This window comes from Oncorhynchus masou, unplaced genomic scaffold (genome assembly GCF_036934945.1).
Source record: "Oncorhynchus masou masou isolate Uvic2021 unplaced genomic scaffold, UVic_Omas_1.1 unplaced_scaffold_1031, whole genome shotgun sequence".
In the NCBI taxonomy this organism is placed as follows: Eukaryota; Metazoa; Chordata; class Actinopteri; order Salmoniformes; family Salmonidae; genus Oncorhynchus; species Oncorhynchus masou.
The window spans coordinates 89,637-107,136 of record NW_027000005.1 but is presented as its reverse complement, the minus strand read 5'-3'; the positions used below and the strand labels follow the sequence as shown (position 1 = coordinate 107,136).

General features: G+C 43.6%; 1 protein-coding gene across 1 annotated transcript in view; it reads left to right on the top strand.

The window, feature by feature from the left end:
• Positions 1 to 17,500, top strand: part of clcn7 (chloride channel 7) — an 85,214-nt gene that overhangs the window by 35,350 nt on the left and 32,364 nt on the right. Inside the window, exons 13-15 of the mRNA XM_064957840.1 lie at positions 3,108 to 3,224; positions 4,771 to 4,825; positions 6,456 to 6,516. Of these exons, the coding sequence (XP_064813912.1) occupies positions 3,108 to 3,224; positions 4,771 to 4,825; positions 6,456 to 6,516 (233 nt within the window). The remainder of the gene's footprint in view (positions 1 to 3,107; positions 3,225 to 4,770; positions 4,826 to 6,455; positions 6,517 to 17,500) is intronic.

The following is a 17,500-nucleotide window of genomic DNA, read 5'->3' as shown; positions in this document are numbered from 1 at the left end:
TGAGGGAGAGGAGAGGAGGGGAAGGCTTGGCTCAGTCTGGTGTCTGAGGGAGAGGAGAGGAGGGGAAGGCTTGGCTCAGTCTGGTGTCTTAGGAGAGGTGGGGAAGGCTTGGTTCAGTCTGGTGTCTGAGGAGAGGAGGGGAAGGCTTGGCTCAGTCTGGTGTCTGAGGGAGAGGAGGGGAAGGCTTGGCTCAGTCTGGTGTCGGAGGAGAGGAGGGGAAGGCTTGGCTCAGTCTGGTGTCTGAGGAGAGGAGTGGAAGGCTTGGCTCAGTCTGGTGTCTGAGGAGTGGATGGGAAGGCTTGGCTCAGTCTGGTGTCGGAGGAGTAGGCTTGGCTCAGTCTGGTGTCTGAGGAGAGGAGTGGAAGGCTTGGCTCAGTCTGGTGTCTGAGGAGAGGAGTGGAAGGCTTGGCTCAGTCTGGTGTCTGAGGAGAGGAGAGGAAGGCTTGGCTCAGTCTGGTGTCTGAGGAGAGGAGGGGAAGGCTTGGCTCAGTCTGGTGTCGAAGGAGAGGAGGGGAAGGCTTGGTTCAGTCTGGTGTCTGAGGAGAGGAGGGGAAGGCTTGGCTCAGTCTGGTGTCGGAGGAGTAGGCTTGGCTCAGTCTGGTGTCTGAGGAGAGGAGGGGAAGGCTTGGCTCAGTCTGGTGTCTGAGGGAGAGGAGGGGAAGGCTTGGCTCAGTCTGGTGTCTGAGGAGAGGAGTGGAAGGCTTGGCTCAGTCTGGTGTCTTAGGAGAGGAGAGGAAGGCTTGGTTCAGTCTGGTGTCTGAGGAGAGGAGGGGAAGGCTTGGCTCAGTCTGGTGTCTGAGGAGAGGAGGGGAAGGCTTGGCTCAGTCTGGTGTCTGAGGGAGAGGAGTGGAAGGCTTGGCTCAGTCTGGTGTCTGAGGAGAGGAGGGGAAGGCTTGGCTCAGTCTGGTGTCTGAGGAGAGGAGGGGAAGGCTTGGCTCAGTCTGGTGTCTGAGGAGAGGAGGGGAAGGCTTGGCTCAGTCTGGTGTCTGAGGAGGGGAAGGCTTGGCTCAGTCTGGTGTCTGAGGAGGGGAAGGTTTGGTTCAGTCTGGTGTCTTAGGAGAGGAGGGGAAGGCTTGGCTCAGTCTGGTGTCTGAGGAGAGGAGGGGAAGGCTTGGTTCAGTCTGGTGTCTGAGGAGAGGAGGGGAAGGCTTGGCTCAGTCTGGTGTCTGAGGAGAGGAGGGGAAGTCTTGGCTCAGTCTGGTGTCTGAGGAGAGGAGGGGAAGGCTTGGTTCAGTCTGGTGTCTGAGGAGAGGAAGGCTTGGCTCAGTCTGGTGTCTGAGGAGAGGAGGGGAAGGCTTGGCTCAGTCTGGTGTCTGAGGAGAGGAAGGCTTTGCTCAGTCTGGTGTCTTAGGGAGAGGAGGGGAAGGCTTGGCTCAGTCTGGTGTCTGAGGAGAGGAGGGGAAGGCTTGGCTCAGTCTGGTGTCTGAGGAGAGGAGGGGAAGGCTTGGTTCAGTCTGGTGTCTTAGGAGAGGAGGGGAAGGCTTGGCTCAGTCTGGTATCTGAGGAGAGGAGGGGAAGGCTTGGCTCAGTCTGGTGTCTGAGGAGAGGAGGGGAAGGCTTGGTTCAGTCTGGTGTCTGAGGAGAGGAGGGGAAGGCTTGGCTCAGTCTGGTGTCTGAGGAGAGGAGAGGAAGGCTTGGCTCAGTCTGGTGTCTGAGGGAGAGGTGGGGAAGGCTTGGCTCAGTCTGGTGTCTGAGGAGAGGAGGGGAAGGCTTGGCTCAGTCTGGTGTCTGAGGAGAGGAGAGGAAGGCTTGGCTCAGTCTGGTGTCTGAGGAGAGGAGAGGAAGGCTTGGCTCAGTCTGGTGTCTGAGGAGAGGAGAGGAAGGCTTGGCTCAGTCTGGTGTCTGAGGGAGAGGAGGGGAAGGCTTGGTTCAGTCTGGTGTCGGAGGAGAGGAGGGGAAGGCTTGGCTCAGTCTGGTGTCTGAGGAGAGGAGAGGAGGGGACTTTGTATTCCAGGGTTGGCTGGCCTTCTCTAGTCACTCGTAGGCTCAGTCACTGGTTTACTTTTATTTGCAAAGACATTTTGGGTTTACTACCTTTTTTATTTGTGCATTTGTATTGTTCAGAAATGTGGTGGTTACTCTCTTCGTTCGCTGGACTTTATCCTGCTAACTGTTCCAAATGTCCCAACTGAAATTGGTGAAAGGGCTTTTATGTCCTCTGTGCCATCGTCTTGGAACACCTTACAAAATACTTTTAAACTGGAAGAACTTGTCCCGATTGGTGTTTTTAAATCACTGATGAATGATCTTGAGGCTGATTCCCTGACCTGTCAATGTTTTTAATTAGCTGTTTTTGATTTTTTTATACTCTTGTGAATTCTAAGTTTTTTACTAGATTACGTGTAGTTTTTCATGTTGTATGTCTGTAATTTTTGTAATGACTAGGTGCTGCCTATCTTGGCCAGGACGCTCTTGAAAATGGGATTTTAAATCTCAATGAGCCCTTTCTGGTTAAATAAAGGAAAGAAGAGTAGAGAGTAGAGACTAGCAGATGTGTTGTTCTGTCTCCTTCCTTTATCAGCTGAAGCTTAATGCCCTCTCTCCCTTTCTCTTTTTTACTCTGTCTCTCTCTCCTCTCTACTCTCTACTCTCTCCTCTCTACTCTCTATTCTCTCCTCTCTCTCTCCTCTCTACTCTCTTCTCTCTCTCTCTCCTTTCGACTCCCTCTCTCTACTCTCTACTCTCTCTCTCCTTTTGACTCTCTCCTCTCTCCTCTCTCCTCTCTCCTCTCTACTCTCTACTCTCTACTCTCTACTCTCTACTCTCTCTTTCTCTCTCTCCTTTCTACTCTCTCCTTTCTCCTCTCTATCTTCTCTCTCCTTTCTACTCTCTCTCCTCTCTACTCTCTCTCTCCTCTCTACTCCCTCTCTCTCTCCTCTCTACTCCCTCTCTACTCCCTCCCTCTCTCTCTCCTCTCGCTCTCTCCTCTCTACTCTCGCTCTCTCCTCTCTCCTCTCTACTCTCGCTCTCTCCTCTCTACTCTCGCTCTTTCCTCTCTACTCTCTCTACTCTCTCTCCTCTCTACTCCCTCTCTCTTTCCTCTCTACTCTCTCGCTCTCTCTCTCTCGCTCTCTCTCTCTCTCCTCCCTCCCTATATTCCTCTCCAGTTCTTTGCGTCCATGATCTCAACATTCACCCTGAATTTCTTCCTGTCCATCTACAATAATAAACCTGGAGATCTCTCCAGCCCTGGTCTTATCAACTTCGGACGCTTCGAGAGTGACGTGAGTGTCTGTCTGTTATTGTGTCTAGTCCTAAACCCTGTGTTATCTCTCTGTCTACGGAGTGTGTCTAGTCCTAAACCCAGTGTTATCTCTCTGTCTACAGTGTCTAGTCCTAAACCCTGTGTTATCTCTCTGTCTACAGTGTCTAGTCCTAAACCCTGTGTTATCTCTCTGTCTACAGAGAGTCTAGTCCTAAACCCTGTGTTATCTCTCTGTCTACAGTGTCTAGTCCTAAACCCTGTGTTATCTCTGTCTATTGAGTGTCTAGTCCTAAACCCTCTGTTATCTCTCTGTCTATTGAGTGTCTAGTCCTAAACCCCGTGTTATCTCTCTGTATACAGTGTCTAGTCCTAAACCCTGTGTTATCTCTGTCTACAGAGTGTCTAAATCAAATTTTATTTTATAAAACCCCGTGTTATCCCTCTGTCTACAGAGTGTCTAGTCCTAAACCCTGTGTTATCTCTCTGTCTACAGAGTGTCTAGTCCTAAACCCTGTGTTATCTCTCTGTCTACAGAGTGTCTAGTCCTAAACCCTGTGTTATCCCTCTGTCTACAGAGTGTCTAGTCCTAAACCCTGTGTTATCTCTCTGTCTACAGAGTGTCTAGTCCTAAACCCTGTGTTATCTCTCTGTCTACAGAGTGTCTAGTCCTAAACCCTGTGTTATCCCTCTGTCTATTGAGTGTCTAGTCCTAAACCCTCTGTTATCCCTCTGTCTATTGAGTGTCTAGTCCTAAACCCTCTGTTATCTCTCTGTCTACAGAGAGTCTAGTCCTAAACCCTGTGTTATCTCTCTGTCTACAGTGTCTAGTCCTAAACCCTGTGTTATCTCTGTCTATTGAGTGTCTAGTCCTAAACCCTCTGTTATCTCTCTGTCTATTGAGTGTCTAGTCCTAAACCCCGTGTTATCTCTCTGTATACAGTGTCTAGTCCTAAACCCTGTGTTATCTCTGTCTACAGAGTGTCTAAATCAAATTTTATTTTATAAAACCCCGTGTTATCCCTCTGTCTACAGAGTGTCTAGTCCTAAACCCTGTGTTATCTCTCTGTCTACAGAGTGTCTAGTCCTAAACCCTGTGTTATCTCTCTGTCTACAGAGTGTCTAGTCCTAAACCCTGTGTTATCCCTCTGTCTACAGAGTGTCTAGTCCTAAACCCTGTGTTATCTCTCTGTCTACAGAGTGTCTAGTCCTAAACCCTGTGTTATCTCTCTGTCTACAGAGTGTCTAGTCCTAAACCCTGTGTTATCTCTCTGTCTACAGAGTGTCTAGTCCTAAACCCTGTGTTATCCCTCTGTCTACATAGTGTCTAGTCCTAAACCCTGTGTTATCTCTCTGTCTACAGAGTGTCTAGTCCTAAACCCTGTGTTATCTCTCTGTCTACAGAGTGTCTAGTCCTAAACCCTGTGTTATCTCTCTGTCTACAGAGTGTCTAGTCCTAAACCCTGTGTTATCTCTCTGTCTACAGAGTGTGTCTAGTCCTAAACCCTGTGTTATCTCTGTCTACATAGTGTCTAGTCCTAAACCCTGTGTTATCTCTCTGTCTACAGAGTGTGGCCTACAACCTCTATGAGATTCCCTTGTTCATTGTAATGGGAGCTGCAGGTAAGAGCCCACTGCTCGTCTAGTTGTGTTGTTTCACAGGACCCGTGTTGGTCCTCCCTCTACAGTCGGGTTAGTCTGACCTTCACACAAGTGACACGAAAAAGGCAGAGGCTTGTGTTACTCATATAGGTGGTTGTCATAGCTACCTGAGTTACTCATGTATGTGGTTGTCATAGCTACCTGAGTTACTCATATAGGTGGTTGTCATAGCTACCTGAGTTACTCATGTATGTGGTTGTCATAGCTACCTGAGTTACTCATATAGGTGGTTGTCATAGCTACCTGAGTTACTCATGTATGTGGTTGTCTTAGCTACCTGAGTTACTCATGTATGTGGTTGTCATAGCTACCGGAGTAACTCATGTATGTGGTTGTCTTAGCTACCTGAGTTACTCATATAGGTGGTTGTCTTAGCTACCTGAGTTACTCATATAGGTGGTTGTCTTAGCTACCTGAGTTACTCATGTATGTGGTTGTCATAGCTACCTGAGTTACTCATGTAGGTGGTTGTCATAGCTACCTTACTTATTCATATGTGGTTGTCTTTGCTACCTGAGTTGAATGCACATGACTGTGAGGCCCAGTTCCAAATGGACCCCTAGACCCTACACCCCGATGCACTAGTGCAGGCCCAGTTCCAAATGGACCCCTAGACCCTATGCACTAGTGCAGGCCCAGTTCCACATGGACCCCTAGACCCTACACCCCTATGCACTAGTGGAGGCCCAGTTCCAAATGGACCCCTAGACCCTACACCCCTATGCACTAGTGGAGGCCCAGTTCCACATGGACCCCTAGACCCTACACCCCTATGCACTAGTGGAGGCCCAGTTCCACATGGACCCCTAGACCCTACACCCCTATGCACTAGTGGAGGCCCAGTTCCACATGGACCCCTAGACCCTACACCCCTATGCACTAGTGGAGGCCCAGTTCCACATGGACCCCTAGACCCTACACCCCTATGCACTAGTGGAGGCCCAGTTCCACATGGACCCCTATACCCTACACCCCTATGCACTAGTGGAGGCCCAGTTCCACATGGACCCCTAGACCCTACACCCCTATGCACTAGTGGAGGCCCAGTTCCACATGGACCCCTAGACCCTACACCCCTATGCACTAGTGGAGGCCCAGTTCCACATGGACCCCTAGACCCTACACCCCTATGCACTAGTGGAGGCCCAGTTCCACATGGACCCCTAGACCCTACACCCCTATGCACTAGTGGAGGCCCAGTTCCACATGGACCCCTAGACCCTACACCCCTATGCACTAGTGGAGGCCCAGTTCCACATGGACCCCTAGACACTACACCCCTATGCACTAGTGGAGGCCCAGTTCCAAATGGACCCCTAGACCCTACACCCCTATGCACTAGTGGAGATCTGAGAGGATTTGACAGGTGTAAGAAACATGGTTATGACTCCATCTTGCCTTCTGATAGGCTAGGTGAATTGTTTATATTTCTTCTACCAATCAAACCCTCTCAGATCTCCACCAAGTGCACAGGACTTAGGGGTCCATTTGGGATTGGGCCTACGCCTCTATTGATAAGAGTGTCTGCTTAATGACCAACATGTACATGTTAATGTTGATTGATATCTTTCTATATGTCCATCTGAAACAGGTGGATTGCTGGGAGCCCTGTTCAATATCCTCAACTACTGGCTGACTATATTTAGGATCAGGTAACTGTTCAATGTCCTCAACTACTGGCTGACTATATTCAGGATCAATATCCTCAACTACTGGCTGACTATATTCAGGATCAATGTCCTCAACTACTGGCTGACTATATTCAGGATCAATATCCTCAACTACTGGCTGACTATATTCAGGATCAATATCCTCAACTACTGGCTGACTATATTCAGGATCAATATCCTCAACTACTGGCTGACTATATTCAGGTTCAATATCCTCAACTACTGGCTGACTATATTCAGGTTCAATATCCTCAACTACTGGCTGACTATATTCAGGTTCAATATCCTCAACTACTGGCTGACTATATTCAGGTTCAATATCCTCAACTACTGGCTGACTATATTCAGGATCAATATCCTCAACTACTGGCTGACTATATTCAGGTTCAATATCCTCAACTACTGGCTGACTATATTCAGGATCAATATCCTCAACTACTGGCTGACTATATTCAGGATCAATATCCTCAACTAGTGGCTGACTATATTCAGGTTCAATATCCTCAACTACTGGCTGACTATATTCAGGATCAATATCCTCAACTACTGGCTGACTATATTCAGGTTCAGGATCAATATCCTCAACTACTGGCTGACTATATTCAGGTTCAGGATCAATATCCTCAACTACTGGCTGACTATATTCAGGTTCAATATCCTCAACTACTGGCTGACTATATTCAGGTTCAGGATCAATATCCTCAACTACTGGCTGACTATATTCAGGTTCAGGATCAATATCCTCAACTACTGGTTGACTATATTCAGGATCAATATCCTCAACTACTGGCTGACTATATTCAGGTTCAATATCCTCAACTAGTGGCTGACTATATTCAGGATCAATATCCTCAACTACTGGCTGACTATATTCAGGATCAATATCCTCAACTACTGGCTGACTATATTCAGGATCAATGTCCTCAACTACTGGCTGACTATATTCAGGATCAATATCCTCAACTACTGGCTGACTATATTCAGGATCAATATCCTCAACTACTGGCTGACTATATTCAGGTTCAGGTTCAATATCCTCAACTACTGGCTGACTATATTCAGGTTCAATATCCTCAACTACTGGCTGACTATATTCAGGATCAATATCCTCAACTACTGGCTGACTATATTCAGGATCAATATCCTCAACTACTGGCTGACTATATTCAGGTTCAATATCCTCAACTACTGGCTGACTATATTCAGGTTCAATATCCTCAACTACTGGCTGACTATATTCAGGATCAATATCCTCAACTACTGGCTGACTATATTTTGGTTCAGGATCAATATCCTCAACTACTGGCTGACTATATTCAGGATCAATATCCTCAACTACTGGTTGACTATATTCAGGATCAATATCCTCAACTACTGGCTGACTATATTCAGGATCAATATCCTCAACTACTGGCTGACTATATTCAGGATCAATATCCTCAACTACTGGTTGACTATATTCAGGTTCAGGTTCAATATCCTCAACTACTGGTTGACTATATTCAGGATCAATATCCTCAACTACTGGCTGACTATATTCAGGATCAATATCCTCAACTACTGGCTGACTATATTCAGGATCAATATCCTCAACTACTGGTTGACTATATTCAGGTTCAATATCCTCAACTACTGGCTGACTATATTTAGGATCAATATCCTCAACTACTGGCTGACTATATTCAGGTTCAATATCCTCAACTAGTGGCTGACTATATTCAGGTTCAATATCCTCAACTACTGGCTGACTATATTCAGGTTCAATATCCTCAACTACTGGCTGACTATATTCAGGATCAATATCCTCAACTACTGGCTGACTATATTCAGGATCAATATCCTCAACTACTGGCTGACTATATTCAGGATCAATGTCCTCAACTACTGGCTGACTATATTCAGGATCAATATCCTCAACTACTGGCTGACTATATTCAGGATCAATATCCTCAACTACTGGCTGACTATATTCAGGATCAATATCCTCAACTACTGGCTGACTATATTCAGGTTCAATATCCTCAACTACTGGCTGACTATATTCAGGATCAATATCCTCAACTACTGGCTGACTATATTCAGGATCAATGTCCTCAACTACTGGCTGACTATATTCAGGATCAATATCCTCAACTACTGGTTGACTATATTCAGGATCAATATCCTCAACTGCTGGCTGACTATATTCAGGTTCAATATCCTCAACTACTGGCTGACTATATTCAGGTTCAGGTTCAATATCCTCAACTACTGGCTGACTATATTCAGGATCAATATCCTCAACTACTGGCTGACTATATTCAGGATCAATATCCTCAACTACTGGCTGACTATATTCAGGATCAATATCCTCAACTACTGGCTGACTATATTCAGGATCAATGTCCTCAACTACTGGCTGACTATATTCAGGTTCAATATCCTCAACTACTGGCTGACTATATTCAGGTTCAATATCCTCAACTACTGGCTGACTATATTCAGGTTCAATATCCTCAACTACTGGCTGACTATATTCAGGTTCAATATCCTCAACTACTGGCTGACTATATTCAGGTTCAATATCCTCAACTACTGGCTGACTATATTCAGGATCAATATCCTCAACTACTGGCTGACTATATTCAGGTTCAATATCCTCAACTACTGGCTGACTATATTCAGGTTCAATATCCTCAACTACTGGCTGACTATATTCAGGTTCAATATCCTCAACTACTGGCTGACTATATTCAGGATCAATATCCTCAACTACTGGCTGACTATATTCAGGATCAATATCCTCAACTACTGGCTGACTATATTCAGGATCAATATCCTCAACTACTGGTTGGCTATATTCAGGATCAATATCCTCAACTACTGGTTGGCTATATTCAGGATCAATATCCTCAACTACTGGCTGACTATATTCAGGATCAATATCCTCAACTACTGGTTGGCTATATTCAGGATCAATATCCTCAACTACTGGCTGACTATATTCAGGTTCAATATCCTCAACTACTGGCCGACTATATTCAGGATCAATATCCTCAACTACTGGCTGACTATATTCAGGTTCAATATCCTCAACTACTGGCTGACTATATTCAGGTTCAATATCCTCAACTACTGGCTGACTATATTCAGGATCAATATCCTCAACTACTGGCTGACTATATTCAGGTTCAATATCCTCAACTACTGGCTGACTATATTCAGGTTCAATATCCTCAACTACTGGCTGACTATATTCAGGTTCAATGTCCTCAACTACTGGCTGACTATATTCAGGTTCAGGTTCAATATCCTCAACTACTGGCTGACTATATTCAGGATCAATATCCTCAACTACTGGCTGACTATATTCAGGATCAATATCCTCAACTACTGGCTGACTATATTCAGGATCAATATCCTCAACTACTGGCTGACTATATTCAGGTTCAATATCCTCAACTACTGGCTGACTATATTCAGGATCAATATCCTCAACTACTGGCTGACTATATTCAGGTTCAATATCCTCAACTACTGGCTGACTATATTCAGGATCAATATCCTCAACTACTGGCTGACTATATTCAGGATCAATATCCTCAACTACTGGCTGACTATATTCAGGATCAATATCCTCAACTACTGGCTGACTATATTCAGGTTCAGGTTCAATATCCTCAACTACTGGCTGACTATATTCAGGATCAATATCCTCAACTACTGGCTGACTATATTCAGGATCAATATCCTCAACTACTGGCTGACTATATTCAGGATCAATATCCTCAACTACTGGCTGACTATATTCAGGTTCAATATCCTCAACTACTGGCTGACTATATTCAGGATCAATATCCTCAACTACTGGCTGACTATATTCAGGTTCAATATCCTCAACTACTGGCTGACTATATTCAGGATCAATATCCTCAACTACTGGCTGACTATATTCAGGATCAATATCCTCAACTACTGGCTGACTATATTCAGGATCAGGTTACTGGTTGACTATATTACTGGTTGACTATATTCAGGATCAGGTTACTGGTTGACTATATTCAGGATCAGGTTACTGGTTGACTATATTACTGGTTGGCTATATTCAGGATCAGGTTACTGGTTGGCTATATTCAGGATCAGGTTACTGGTTGGCTATATTCAGGATCAGGTTACTGGTTGGCTATATTACTGGTTGGCTATATTCAGGATCAGGTTACTGGTTGGCTATATTCAGGATCAGGTTACTGGTTGACTATATTACTGGTTGGCTATATTCAGGATCAGGTTACTGGTTGGCTATATTACTGGTTGGCTATATTCAGGATCAGGTTACTGGTTGGCTATATTACTGGTTGGCTATATTCAGGATCAGGTTACTGGTTGGCTATATTCAGGATCAGGTTACTGGTTGGCTATATTCAGGATCAGGTTACTGGTTGACTATATTACTGGTTGACTATTTTCAGGATCAGGTTACTGGTTGGCTATATTACTGGTTGACTATATTACTGGTTGGCTATATTCAGGATCAGGTTACTGGTTGGCTATATTACTGGTTGGCTATATTCAGGATCAGGTTACTGGTTGGCTATATTCAGGATCAGGTTACTGGTTGGCTATATTCAGGATCAGGTTACTGGTTGGCTATATTCAGGATCAGGTTACTGGTTGACTATATTCAGGATCAGGTTACTGGTTGGCTATATTACTGGTTGGCTATATTCAGGATCAGGTTACTGGTTGGCTATATTACTGGTTGGCTATATTCAGGATCTGGTTACTGGTTGGCTATATTCAGGATCAGGTTACTGGTTGGCAATATTCAGGATCAGGTTACTGGTTGGCTATATTCAGGATCAGGTTACTGGTTGGCTATATTCAGGATCAGGTTACTGGTTGGCTATATTACTGGTTGACTCTATTCAGGATCAGGTTACTGGTTGGCTATATTACTGGTTGGCTATATTCAGGATCAGGTTACTGGTTGGCTATATTACTGGTTGGCTATATTCAGGATCAGGTTACTGGTTGGCTATATTCAGGATCTGGTTACTGGTTGGCTATATTCAGGATCAGGTTACTGGTTGGCTATATTACTGGTTGACTATATTCAGGATCAGGTTTCTGGTTGGCTATATTACTGGTTGGCTATATTCAGGATCAGGTTACTGGTTGGCTATATTCAGGATCAGGTTACTGGTTGGCTATATTACTGGTTGACTATATTACTGGTTGGCTATATTCAGGATCAGGTTACTGGTTGGCTATATTACTGGTTGGCTATATTCAGGATCAGGTTACTGGTTGGCTATATTACTGGTTGGCTATATTCAGGATCAGGTTACTGGTTGGCTATATTCAGGATCAGGTTACTGGTTGGCTATATTCAGGATCAGGTTACTGGTTGGCTATATTACTGGTTGGCTATATTACTGGTTTGCTATATTCAGGATCAGGTTACTGGTTGGCTATATTCAGGATCAGGTTACTGGTTGGCTATATTCAGGATCAGGTTACTGGTTGGCTATATTACTGGTTGGCTATATTCAGGATCTGGTTACTGGTTGGCTATATTCAGGATCAGGTTACTGGTTGGCTATATTCAGGATCAGGTTACTGGTTGACTATATTCAGGATCAGGTTACTGGTTGGCTATATTCAGGATCAGGTTACTGGTTGGCTATATTCAGGATCAGGTTACTGGTTAGCTATATTACTGGTTGGCTATATTCAGGATCAGGTTACTGGTTGGCTATATTCAGGATCAGGTTACTGGTTGACTATATTCAGGATCAGGTTACTGGTTGGCTATATTCAGGATCAGGTTACTGGTTAGCTATATTACTGGTTGGCTATATTACTGGTTGACTATATTACTGGTTGGCTATATTCAGGATCAGGTTACTGGTTGGCTATATTACTGGTTGGCTATATTCAGGATCAGGTTACTGGTTGGCTATATTCAGGATCAGGTTACTGGTTGACTATATTACTGGTTGGCTATATTCAGGATCAGGTTACTGGTTGGCTATATTACTGGTTGGCTATATTCAGGATCAGGTTACTGGTTGGCTATATTCAGGATCTGGTTACTGGTTGACTATATTACTGGTTGGCTCTATTCAGGATCAGGTTACTGGTTGGCTATATTCAGGATCTGGTTACTGGTTGGCTATATTCAGGATCAGGTTACTGGTTGGCTATATTCAGGATCAGGTTACTGGTTGGCTATATTCAGGATCTGGTTACTGGTTGACTATATTACTGGTTGGCTCTATTCAGGATCAGGTTACTGGTTGGCTATATTCAGGATCAGGTTACTGGTTGGCTATATTACTGGTTGGCTATATTCAGGATCAGGTTACTGGTTGGCTATATTACTGGTTGGCTATATTACTGGTTGGCTATATTCAGGATCAGGTTACTGGTTGGCTATATTCAGGATCTGGTTACTGGTTGACTATATTACTGGTTGGCTCTATTCAGGATCTGGTTACTGGTTGGCTATATTCAGGATCAGGTTACTGGTTGGCTATATTCAGGATCAGGTTAATGGTTGACTATATTCAGGATCAGGTTACTGGTTGGCTATATTACTGGTTGGCTATATTACTGGTTGACTATATTACTGGTTGGCTATATTCAGGATCAGGTTAATGGTTGACTATATTCAGGATCAGGTTACTGGTTGGCTATATTACTGGTTGGCTATATTCAGGATCAGGTTACTGGTTGGCTATATTCAGGATCAGGTTACTGGTTGGCTATATTACTGGTTGGCTATATTCAGGATCTGGTTACTGGTTGACTATATTCAGGATCAGGTTACTGGTTGGCTATATTCAGGATCAGGTTACTGGTTAGCTATATTACTGGTTGGCTATATTACTGGTTGACTATATTACTGGTTGGCTATATTCAGGATCAGGTTACTGGTTGGCTATATTACTGGTTGGCTATATTCAGGATCAGGTTACTGGTTGGCTATATTACTGGTTGGCTATATTCAGGATCAGGTTACTGGTTGGCTATTTTCAGGATCAGGTTACTGGTTGGCTATATTACTGGTTGGCTATATTCAGGATCAGGTTACTGGTTGACTATATTCAGGATCAGGTTACTGGTTAGCTATATTACTGGTTGGCTATATTCAGGATCAGGTTACTGGTTGGCTATTTTCAGGATCAGGTTACTGGTTGGCTATATTACTGGTTGGCTATATTACTGGTTGGCTATATTCAGGATCAGGTTACTGGTTGGCTATATTACTGGTTGGCTATATTCAGGATCAGGTTACTGGTTGACTATATTACTGGTTGGCTATATTCAGGATCAGGTTACTGGTTAGCTATATTCAGGATCAGGTTACTGGTTGACTATATTACTGGTTGGCTATATTCAGGATCAGGTTACTGGTTGGCTATATTCAGGATCAGGTTACTGGTTGGCTATATTACTGGTTGACTATATTACTGGTTGGCTATATTCAGGATCAGGTTACTGGTTGGCTATATTACTGGTTGGCTATATTACTGGTTGGCTCTATTCAGGATCAGGTTACTGGTTGGCTATATTCAGGATCAGGTTACTGGTTGGCTATATTCAGGATCTGGTTACTGGTTGACTATATTACTGGTTGGCTATATTCAGGATCAGGTTACTGGTTGGCTATATTCAGGATCAGGTTACTGGTTGGCTATATTACTGGTTGACTATATTACTGGTTGGCTATATTCAGGATCAGGTTACTGGTTGACTATATTACTGGTTGGCTATATTCAGGATCAGGTTACTGGTTGGCTATATTCAGGATCTGGTTACTGGTTGGCTATATTCAGGATCAGGTTACTGGTTGGCTATATTCAGGATCAGGTTACTGGTTGGCTATATTCAGGATCAGGTTACTGGTTGGCTATATTACTGGTTGGCTATATTCAGGATCAGGTTACTGGTTGGCTATATTCAGGATCAGGTTACTGGTTGGCTATATTACTGGTTGGCTATATTCAGGATCAGGTTACTGGTTGGCTATATTCAGGATCAGGTTACTGGTTGGCTATATTCAGGATCTGGTTACTGGTTGGCTATATTCAGGATCAGGTTACTGGTTGGCTATATTCAGGATCAGGTTACTGGTTGGCTATATTCAGGATCAGGTTACTGGTTGGCTATATTCAGGATCAGGTTACTGGTTGGCTATATTCAGGATCAGGTTACTGGTTGGCTATATTCAGGATCAGGTTACTGGTTGGCTATATTCAGGATCAGGTTACTGGTTGGCTATATTCAGGATCAGGTTACTGGTTGGCTATATTACTGGTTGGCTATATTACTGGTTGGCTATATTCAGGATCAGGTTACTGGTTGGCTATATTACTGGTTGGCTATATTCAGGATCAGGTTACTGGTTGGCTATATTACTGGTTGGCTATATTCAGGATCAGGTTACTGGTTGGCTATATTCAGGATCTGGTTACTGGTTGACTATATTCAGGATCAGGTTACTGGTTGGCTATATTCAGGATCAGGTTACTGGTTGGCTATATTCAGGATCAGGTTACTGGTTGGCTATATTACTGGTTGGCTATATTCAGGATCAGGTTACTGGTTGGCTATATTCAGGATCAGGTTACTGGTTGGCTATATTCAGGATCAGGTTACTGGTTGGCTATATTACTGGTTGGCTATATTCAGGATCAGGTTACTGGTTGGCTATATTACTGGTTGGCTATATTCAGGATCAGGTTACTGGTTGGCTATATTCAGGATCAGGTTACTGGTTGGCTATATTACTGGTTGGCTATATTCAGGATCAGGTTACTGGTTGGCTATATTCAGGATCAGGTTACTGGTTGACTATATTCAGGATCAGGTTACTGGTTGGCTATATTCAGGATCAGGTTACTGGTTGGCTATATTACTGGTTGGCTATATTCATTATCAGGTTGCTGGTTGGCTATATTCAGGATCAGGTTACTGGTTGGCTATATTACTGGTTGGCTATATTCAGGATCAGGTAGGGTTGTGGTTTTTAACAACACTCTCCCCCTGAGTGGTCGGCTACAAAACAAATCAATGAGTTAACCAGGTAGCTCTAATGAATATACAGAAATAGCTGTTGATTTTTTTGAAGAAACAATAACTCCGATATGTGTTTTCAAGACAGGTGGGGTGGTGAGAGACAGGTGTGGTATATAGTGGTAGACAGGTGTTGTATATAGTGGTGGTGTTAGACAGGTGTTGTATATAGTGGTAGACAGGTGTTGTATATAGTGGTAGTGGTAGACAGGTGTTGTATATAGTGGTAGTGTTAGACAGGTGTTTGTATATAGTGGTAGTGTTAGACAGGTGTTGTATATAGTGGTAGTGTTAGACAGGTGTTGTATATAGTGGTAGTGTTAGACAGGTGTTGTATATAGTGGTAGACAGCTGTTGTATATAGTGGTAGTGTTAGACAGGTGTTGTATATAGTGGTAGTGTTAGACAGGTGTTGTATATAGTGGTAGTGTTGGACAGCTGTTGTATATAGTGGTAGTGTTGGACAGCTGTTGTATATAGTGGTAGTGTTGGACAGGTGTTGTATATAGTGGTAGTGTCAGTTAGCTGTTGTATATAGTGGTAGTGTTGGACAGGTGTTGTATATAGTGCTAGTGTTAGACAGGTGTTGTATATAGTGGTAGTGTTGGACAGGTGTTGTATATAGTGGTAGTGTTAGGCAGGTGTTGTATATAGTGGTAGTGTTAGACAGGTGTTGTATATAGTGGTAGTGTTAGACAGGTGTTGTATATAGTGGTAGTGTTAGACAGGTGTTGTATATAGTGGTAGTGTTAGACAGGTGTTGTATATAGTGGTAGACAGGTGTTGTATATAGTGGTAGTGGTAGACAGGTGTTGTATATAGTGGTAGTGTTAGACAGGTGTTGTATATAGTGGTAGTGTTAGGCAGGTGTTGTATATAGTGGTAGTGTTAGACAGGTGTTGTATATAGTGGTAGTGTTAGACAGGTGTTGTATATAGTGGTAGACAGGTGTTGTATATAGTGGTAGACAGGTGTTGTATATAGTGGTAGTGTTAGACAGGTGTTGTATATAGTGGTAGTGTTAGACAGGTGTTGTATATAGTGGTAGTGTTAGACAGGTGTTGTATATAGTGGTAGTGTTAGACAGGTGTTGTATATAGTGGTAGTGTTAGACAGGTGTATAGTGTATATAGTGGTAGTGTTAGACAGGTGTTATAGTAGTGTTAGACAGGTGTTGTATATAGTGGTAGTGTTAGACAGGTGTTGTATATAGTGGTAGTGTTAGACAGGTGTTGTATATAGTGGTAGTGTTGACAGGTGTTGTATATAGTGGTAGTGTTAGACAGGTGTTGTATATAGTGGTAGTGTTGGACAGGTGTTGTATATAGTGGTAGTGTTGGACAGGTGTTGTATATAGTGGTAGTGTTGGACAGGTGTTGTATATAGTGGTAGTGTTGGACAGGTGTTGTATATAGTGGTAGTGTTGGACAGGTGTTGTATATAGTGGTAGTGTTTGTATATAGTGACAGGTGTTGTATATAGTGGTAGTGTTAGACAGGTGTTGTATATAGTGGTAGTGTTAGACAGGTGTTGTATATAGTGGTAGTGTTAGACAGGTGTTGTATATAGTGGTAGTGTTAGACAGGTGTTGTATATAGTGGTAGTGTTAGACAGGTGTTGTATATAGTGGTAGTGTTAGACAGCTGTTGTATATAGTGGTAGTGTTAGACAGCTGTTGTATATAGTGGTAGTGTTAGACAGGTGTTGTATATAGTGGTAGTGTTAGACAGGTGTTGTATATAGTGGTAGTGTTAGACAGGTGTTGTATATAGTGGTAGACAGGTGTTGTATATAGTGGTAGTGTTAGACAGGTGTTGTATATAGTGGTAGTGTTAGACAGGTGTTGTATATAGTGGTAGTGTTAGACAGGTGTTGTATATAGTGGTAGTGTTGGACAGGTGTTGTA